The sequence below is a fragment of the Pempheris klunzingeri genome, chromosome 2, assembly GCF_042242105.1.
Source record: "Pempheris klunzingeri isolate RE-2024b chromosome 2, fPemKlu1.hap1, whole genome shotgun sequence".
Taxonomy (NCBI): domain Eukaryota; kingdom Metazoa; phylum Chordata; class Actinopteri; order Acropomatiformes; family Pempheridae; genus Pempheris; species Pempheris klunzingeri.
In genome coordinates this window covers 11,471,183-11,479,855 of record NC_092013.1, presented here as the reverse complement: position 1 = coordinate 11,479,855, position 8,673 = coordinate 11,471,183, and the positions used below count along the sequence as shown (strand labels likewise).

At 42.7% G+C, this 8,673-nt stretch overlaps 1 protein-coding gene across 1 annotated transcript; it reads right to left on the bottom strand.

The window, feature by feature from the left end:
- Positions 1-1,841: 1,841 nt before the first annotated feature.
- On the bottom strand, positions 1,842-6,628 carry irf6 (interferon regulatory factor 6). Its single transcript, XM_070839714.1, has 8 exons — positions 6,491-6,628; positions 5,963-6,141; positions 5,044-5,239; positions 4,838-4,936; positions 4,444-4,710; positions 3,265-3,657; positions 3,012-3,130; positions 1,842-2,783 (listed from the first exon to the last, which is right to left on the bottom strand). The coding sequence occupies exons 2-8, from the start codon at positions 6,134-6,136 to the stop codon at positions 2,553-2,555; spliced, it is 1,479 nt and encodes a 492-aa protein (XP_070695815.1). The 5' UTR covers positions 6,137-6,141; positions 6,491-6,628; the 3' UTR covers positions 1,842-2,552.
- Between the last annotated feature and the right edge of the window lie 2,045 nt (positions 6,629-8,673).

The following is an 8,673-nucleotide window of genomic DNA, read 5'->3' as shown; positions in this document are numbered from 1 at the left end:
CATACAAAGAGAGGGACAAAGTCCACCATCAGTAGCAAAACTATCTGTAGGATACTGAGCCGACTCAGCTGAGGGTGTGAGATCATCATTGTGATATCCCATCAAGTCACCTTTCCCTGGAGGAACCCCAAGGTTTCCTGGTCTATAAATGATAACTTGTGTGTACTATCAGTGTTTGGTCATTTTTCCAACTCACAATCTTAATAGAAAATATATTTTGGGCCTAAAAATGTGTGAATCCTACCAGAGACCACTGCCAACAGCACTTCAGGTACACGTTGCAGTAAAGTAAAAACAGATCTAAAGAACGAAGGCATGAAGCAGATTTCACTGCATTAGCGTCCAGTTTTAAATGCTTTCATGTCTTTCCTAATGGCCCCTTCTTCTTATACTGTATAGATGGGACCAAAGCTAAAGAAAAAGCAGTTAGAGAAGATAAATGCAGATGAGAAATCTCAGCAATGTTGGCAGGTTGTAGCACACCATATCTCTATCAATACTTCCTCTCTCCACCCTGCAATTCCCCCTTTAAACCACAGAGCACTGTGTCAGTCCACTTGGCATGCTGGCTTCACAATAAAATCATCAGGAGTCATCACACTGCCAAACATTAACCAGAACAAGAATTCCTTAGTGATGTAATGAAGACTTTGTAAACAACATGACCATATTTAGCTCAAAGGATCTCACAATGCAGCATTAGCATTCAGCAAGGGCTAACTTTTCATCATCTGACTTAAATGTATTTAAATGTGATGATATGAGCTGGATGATTCATATCATCCATCCAGAAAATCAATAGGACCAATGGCTTAGTAACAACGGAACACAAACACAATATGCAACAACACAAATCCCCCAGATCCTGCCTGTTAAGCAGTAGCAGAGTAAATTTGGGATTGGAGTTACTGAAATTATACTTATTTTGACAATTTCAGTTGTATGCTGCCTTATACTCCTTTACTTTTAAAGGACAGGAACACAAAATGTGGCATTTAAACTGAACTGCCAAACAGTATGGAAAATGGTTAAAATTAGCCCTACCACGAACTGCAACATTCAAGTTCTTCTTACATGTTAAAGTTGTTGATAGTTTAAAGAACATTTTGCTGATATATCTTTACAGAAGTAACATTTTGAATGCAGGACTTTTACTTGTGATGGAGTATTGAGATATTGTTACTGTTACTATCAATCATATCTGAATGCTTCTTCCACCAGTGCTGTTAAATATAAAGAATATTTACGGTATTCAAAAACTGATCAATCAGCATCATATCATGAGTTCAGTAAATATACATTCCTTAAGCTCCAGCTTTCATTTTGTTTTTTGGAACAAACACACAGTATAGAACTGTTGTCTACTAAGTAAACTGTTTAGGAGCTGATGAGTGGATGAGGAGCAGTGACTCAAACAGCATTATTCCCATCTTAAAACGGCTCCTGTTAAACTAAACCACTGGAGGTCAGCAATGCTGCAGGAGCAGAAATCTGTCAGCCTGCAGCTTTACCTGTCAGTCAGTCAGCTGGAGCAGAAAAGTAAACATGTTTAGACACCACAGGCAACATCTAACATCACTCTGAGAGGTGATGAGGTAATAAATGTTAATTCTGAATTCATGTTGCATTTTACGAAGCTGATATATTTTACTCTTTCTGCCTGGAGACAAGTTTGTAATCATTAAAGTAATTCTTAAACTCAAATGTTATTTTGGCATTTTTTATTGATAAAATAAACAATCACAGGATATATGCACTTACATTCAACAAGCCATAAAACAATTCAGCACCCCAAAGTGCAGTGGCATCCATATTAAAACAGATCCAATTAGCTGAATGAAGGTTTTTATGGCTGCCTGGACACAATAAATGGCTTAAAATCAAAAGATGTGAATACAAAAATATCCTACAGTATATTTATGGAAAAATAAAACTGAAGACAAACCTGCAGGCCAGAAGAACACTTTTTGTCAAACATTTCTTTAAAAAATTGTGCTTGCGGGATAACTGGACCTCAAACAGCTGAGTACAGCTGAACTGTTTAGGGAAGAAAATGTATGAAAGGAGAATCCATCAATCCTGTCATTCACATTTGCCTATAATTCATCCAAAACATACAAATCCCATGCTAGTTACGTGCTACATAAGGTCAAAAGATAAAAATCATTCTGCCCTGGTTCTTAACTATAGGAAAGTTTGGTAATCACTGACCCACTTTGGATAAACAAGGCACAGGACCATTTCTGTAACTCATTAACCATTTTAAATGTTACCTTGCAGCAAGCAGGACTTTGGCCCACACAGGCGCCACATCTGTCTACAGTTTACACACATGCAGAGTCAAGCAGGCACCATGTCTATATACAGAATAGCATTGGCACAGCAGGTCTATACTAGAGAAAAAGCTCAAAAGGACTGTATCGTAGTATATTGTGCTTACGTCTAAATATAATTACACATAAGTAGTTCTTTGCTAACAGTATGTAACTCCCAGTAGCAGTATGAAACACGCAATGATATATGATTTAGGTTAGTTCACAGTGTTGGAGGCCTCACTGTGTCTGCAGAGCCTGGACGATGTTCAGGCCTGGGCCAGGGGGCAGCGCCCAGCCGTCCTGGCCCTGATGGGTCTGTAGCAGACAGTACAGCTGCTTTAGATGGGTCACTATGTTGTCTTTGATATCTGGGATTGAAATCTGCAGGCGAACGCTGCCACTGTCGAAGGATCGTGTGTTGTCTCCAGAAAACATCTCGCTTAACATACGGGCGACCACTGGAATGATCTTCAGGACAGAGGAGGAACAGAGGACCAGTATCAGTATCAGAAACTCCAGAAACAAAACAAAAACAAAATAAAAAGACAACAGCTTATTGGCCGATACCTTTCCACGCAATGGTCTTCACATGTATGAGGTAAAAACCTTGACCCCTTATTACTGACATGTATTGTCGCTTGTTGACCAAAGATTCATTCCTTCATTCAAACTCCTGTAACAAAAACCATTTCTCACCTGAACCATGATAAGTTTCCTCTCCCTGGGCCTCCCATCAGGCCACTCCTCTCCAAAGCACAAGCTGATTTCAAACTGAGGGGGGGTTGGTGTCTGGCCACGCTGATGGGCTATCACCCCTGCACGCCATATAAACACATTTATTAGAATTCCATCTCAGAGACTATAAAAATTATAAATATAAAAATATAAAAAACACTTTGACCAAAGTTATTCCATGAATTGTCCTAATAAAAGTGACAAATCTACTTACCGCTGAGAAAAGACTCCAGGCAGAAGAGTTTGATCTTCCTCTGCCGCTCTATGAGATTTGGCGCTGATTGATTTGGAGCACAGGGGCCGGACCAGTACACCTTACACTGGCAGAGACGGACTGCATAGATATCGTGGCCGTTGACCTCCAGGATTAAGCCTCTGTCCATCACATCCAGCAGGCGGCTGGTGAAAACCCGCTGCTTGTCATTGGTAATGTGCTCTGTGGTCGGAAAGCGCAGCTGTTCCAGGTTCACCGGCCCGAATAGCTCCTCCTGGTTCACCATGGGGCCGAGGTCCCCGTAGAACAGCCTGCAGCCCTGCGGGTTACTGACGGTCACTGTGGGACACATCTCCTTCCCTCTGTACTGGAACTGCACCTCCAGGTCTGTCACTGGGTCAGAGAAAAAAGTAGGGACACATTATAACCTTGTCTGATGTACAGTTGAAGTTATGCTTGTATGGTTGTTTCCGTCCTTGCCAAAGATCTCCGTTGTTGTCTAAAACATATCAATTAGACACTGGCTGACATGTTCCCTCATTAAGATGAACAAGGGCACTGTAGTTTATTTGAAATCAACAAATCATCAGCTGATGATAGTACTCAACAAGGGCCATTTGGAGTATTGTTTACTTAAAACTACAGTACCCAGCTGTTCAAGGAAATTAAAGAGCCTTTTTTTTTTTTTAAATGAAACTATATGTTTGTGGCCCATTTTAAAAGATGTATGCCTTCAGTTGGAAACAACAGACTTGGGGTCATTTGCCATAAACAGATTGAGAAAGTCATCAAGTGTGGAGTGACAGATTTGTTGGTTGTGGTCTTTTCATTGGATTTAACAATAACAAATCTTGAGAGTATTATCAGCTTTCTTCTGACTATCACAGTGCACCTGCTTTCTATCTCTGTGCAGAATTAAAATTGTTGAACAATTCAGAGAGAGCTGACAGTGTTGAGCTTTTCGAATGTTACATTTTGATCATACAGGTTAAATGAATGCTCGACTAGACCGCGTTGAGCTCTCTAAAGCTACAGCACACACACCTCAGCCTGTCACACTAAATCAATTTGAATCTATTGACGCCAGGCTGGAAAACAGGGGAAAAAAATAAGATAGTGCTTTTCTTAATTTCTTCATTAGGTGCAGTGATCACAACACCAGAAGCAGTGCATACTCACTCGGGAGGGAACTGATCCATGTTTCCGGAGAAGCAAACAGGGCGTCGGGTAGAGGAGGGGGCTGCATCGAGGGGTCAGGCAGAGGAGCAGGGGGCATGTCAGCCAGGGGTGTGGGGTGCATTTCCACATCCACAGGCTCCTCTTTGGGCCAGATTTTAACAGGCTCCTCTTTGGGCCAGACCTCATTGGAAGGGGGGCAACTGGGAGGCTGCATGGAGGAGTCGGAGCTCATGGGAGACCACATGATGAGAGGAGAGGGACTGGTGCCTGACAGAGGAAAGACAGAGAATTAGATAGTTGTTAACAGCATTCAAACTGTATCTCTTTGCTTTGTTTTTTTGATATACTGCCAGGAAATAAGAAGAATATAAGCGTATTGTGAGACACCATTCACCATTGGATGGGTATGGAGGGAGAGATTCTGGTGTATCTGGAACATCCTCCTCACCACCATCTTCATCATGTGGAGTCCAAGAACCGGCATCTGAGGAGCCTGTGGAGCGAGAATCAGTATTTAAGAACGGTAAACATTACAAAATGCAAATTGAAATGAAGTAAATTGAGGATGAGGAAAGTCATATTCGACCAGCTCCTAGCGACCTTGGTTGCTGAGGGGCTGTGGGATGTCGCAGACATCGTATATCTTCAGAGGATTCATGGGGACCTCTTTGGTGCCATCGTAGACCAGGTTGAATTCTCTGCTTTTGTTCAGGGCACATCGAAGCTGTGCTTTCCACTTTGCGGGATCAGGTTCATCAACTCCCTCCTGGAACTTCCCGGTCTCCACAGCCCACGCCTCAGGGAACATTTAAACAGAGCGGAGGTGTCAATATCACAGTTGACATTTTTATATTTCTGCAACAGATACACATATTTGCACTGTTTTTCTCCCCCAAGAGTGGTTGATGACAATAATGTTTCAGCCTCCGTGTAGATTAATGAGCATGAGACATGGTCGCCCACTTTATCTGTTCAGTACCAAGATATTTAAGTTTTCACAACCTTACATCAATCTTTCCTCTTTAAACAGTTATTTCCACTTTCCTATCTTGTTTGGTTAAATGATATCTGAATGCACTCATCCACGATTAAATTATTTCATACAGAATCATAAATGACATTTACATTCCAGCATCACAGACTTAGATCTACTATACCAGCAACACAAACACAGGCCCAGTGCTGGTACCTGTGTGTACGTTACACCTATGCAGTCCATCGTTCCTAATGCTAGAAGTCGGAGAGAGACTTTATGTAACCAGGTTGCAAAACCAGACGTTGCGCCAGAGGCATGCAAAGAGTCACTACAAAGTTAGAAGCTTTCTTAAGCATATTCAACTGTCATGGGATGAAAAATGATGGATTAAAACATGTGAGAGACCATTTCCCTGTCTGTGCAGCTGAGGCAACATTAACAAGTTCTGCTTCAAGTTAAACACTTTACATACATTCCTCATTTAGCTGAACCCAAAGTTTCTGTCATCGTGACATCTGTTATTTCTGTACAAAGAGTCCTGACCTTAAATATGGTGTCCTCGTCCTCGTGCTGGGGTGTGTGTCGTGTTGCGTGTTTCCATGGGATCCTGAAGCGCATGGCCTCACGGTCAATCCACACCAGACCCGGATACCTCCCGCTGTCCACCTGAGCCACCAGCCAGGGCTTCAGCCGGACACGTCGAGGGGTGACTGACATCCTGGCTGACGAGAAAAACACAAACCGTCCAGCTCACATGAGTTATCGTGACTCTGATTATAACTCTGAATCACTTCCCCAGCTGGCCAAGATCTTTAATGTGCTTTAACAGTGTTGCAGCTGCGTCCGCCGACATCCAGCACGTCCGGATTTTCCCCAAACACTGCACACTCCTCACCTTGAGAGGCGGAGGGGCCTCCAACCTGTTCGTTTGTCACATTAGTGCAGCTGCTCTAATGCAGGTTAGACCTCGCGTGGAGGGTCGACGTGTGTTTAAAAACGAGAATTACAGCAGAAATGATCCAAAACTACGAATAAACAACCAAGCACGATACCGAAGAACAACACACATACCTGTGGCGAACCAGGAAGTCGGACAGGTCTTTGCTCGTCAGCTGGCGGACAAACAGCAGGAGATAAAAACCGCTTCAAACCCTCTGATTCCCGCAGCGTCCTTCGGTCAGAGTTCACCGGTAACAACCGAGGACGAAGGTGTGAGAATAACAACAAGTGAAAAGGTTGGAAAAAGCGTCTTTGGAGCTGATGTTGTTCGCTCGGCCTGGCCCTCCTCCTCCTCCTCCCTTTCCCTCCTCACCGAAACTCAGGTACACGCGTGACGTCACGCCGCTGACACACCTTTCTGGAGAGGGGGGTGGGGCGGGGGGGAGGCAGCTTTTCACGGCGCACGAGAGCGGCCTGGGCGCTTCGTTTATTCCACGGGGGTGTGAGCATGTCACCTCCAGACAGCCTCGGGGGGAGAGAGAGAGAGAGATGTTGGCACAGAAAGAAGTTAATAACGAGTTTTTAGTCACATCAGATGTTTCCAATCGCCACATAAGCAGCTGCTATTGTCTGATCAGTAATCTAATGACATTATTCAGGTACATTACGCATAAACATATGGTCGGGAAAAAACACCAGAATTACAGAATCATCCAATTACGCAAAGGCTTTTAATGTGCCCATAATTTACAATTTAGGGCTCTTTTTTTTTTATCCACACGTGGGCCTACTTATTTACATACTTAAAACAGTCCAAACTCCATATCTTGATTATTTACCATCAGAAGCCAAAGCTGGCCTACGTTCAGATGCAGACAGTATTAATGGCTGACATGGCTTGACTCAGCTTGCAGGCAGAAGGGGAATTTCCATAGAAAAGCGCAAGACACGTATCACAAGTGGCACAAGCGTGGACGACAGTTGATGATGATCCCTTCACCGACAGTCGCCAAAACACCCTGACAATAACAAACCACTCCCTGAAACTACTCGTGGCTTTGAGAGCGTGTGTCTGCTGTCAGCTGCGAACCCCCCCCACATCCTTTGCTTTTCCTGGTTTCGGCCTGTTGCCTGTCTGTGATGCTAATGAAGCGTTTAAAACTCAGGTATGGGGGAGTGAGTCACCTCAGTGCCAGCGGTTTGCCAGAGGGACAGGATCCCTATTGGGTCCTCACATTAGATCTAATAGAGAGGGGACTGGGGGGGCACGAGTAATACAAGGGATAAACACATGCACACACACAATTAGGTTAATTGTTTTTCTCACTTTGCTTTAATTCTTGCCATCTTCTTGTGAAAGACTGCAAACTCCTGTCATCACTTGTGATGAAGGGTCCCCAGTAGATGATACCTGATTTTAAGTGGAAGTGAAAAGCCAATGATGGGAACCACACTGTAACACAAAGCCATCAAAAGATTACATGTCAAGGACTCTACGACCTCCATGCGAGTGTCTCATTATGTTAGTCAGAGCCAGTTAGTTAAACTGCATACAAAACATTGTAATGTCTGGTCAAGAGTGTGCACGCACATATACAACACACACACACACACACATCTTCAGTACTCATAGTGCATCCATACACCAACACCGTGCATCATCTTCTTCTTCTTTTTTTTATTAATATTTCACAGCATAAATTATGACAAAACTGTTCAAACACATCACTTAGTGACGTGTCTATTAAAACAATTTAAAGGGCAACTTAAGGGGAAAACTTGGAAATGAAACACATCCTGATGGTTGTTCTAAAGAATATTGAACACTAAATCAGAATCAGACCAGACGCTGATTAAAAAAGAAAGTCATGTGATTTTCATAAAGGAACTGTTTTTATTTTAGAATAAACATTATTGTCCAGTGAATCTACCTCAGTGTAGGCAGTGGTCTACTACTACTACTACTACTACTGACTGTCTAGTTAAATCAAAGTATAAAACAGTTTTGCTGTCAAGGCTTTACAAAAATACCTACATTTCTGTAATGGCTCAGAAGAATGGAAATCTCAAGGGGCTCCACTGAGCAGTGTATAAAACAATGAATATTAAATAAATTATAATAAAAGCAATTATGGAAGTTAAGGGTGTCTGAATCCTACTGGCTGCAGATTTTTTACCTAAACACAATTCAACATGTATTTAATGTCAAACAGCATGCAGTGGTTAAATGAATAGAAATATTGGCACTTAATGTACATTGGACAGAACTCCTGCAGTGTTTCATCTCAGCTAGAGTCCAACAGACGCACCTGAAC

Coding starts and splice junctions, on each gene's coding strand:
- irf6 (XM_070839714.1), bottom strand. CDS start 6,136: ATGTCAGTCACCCCTCGACGTGTCCGGCTGAAGCCCTGGCTGGTGGCT. Junction 3,131..3,264: donor CCTGGAGTCTTTTCTCAGCG/GTAAGTAGATTT, acceptor TATGGCGTGCAG/GGGTGATAGCCCATCAGCGT. Junction 2,784..3,011: donor GGAAACTTATCATGGTTCAG/GTGAGAAATGGT, acceptor TCTGTCCTGAAG/ATCATTCCAGTGGTCGCCCG.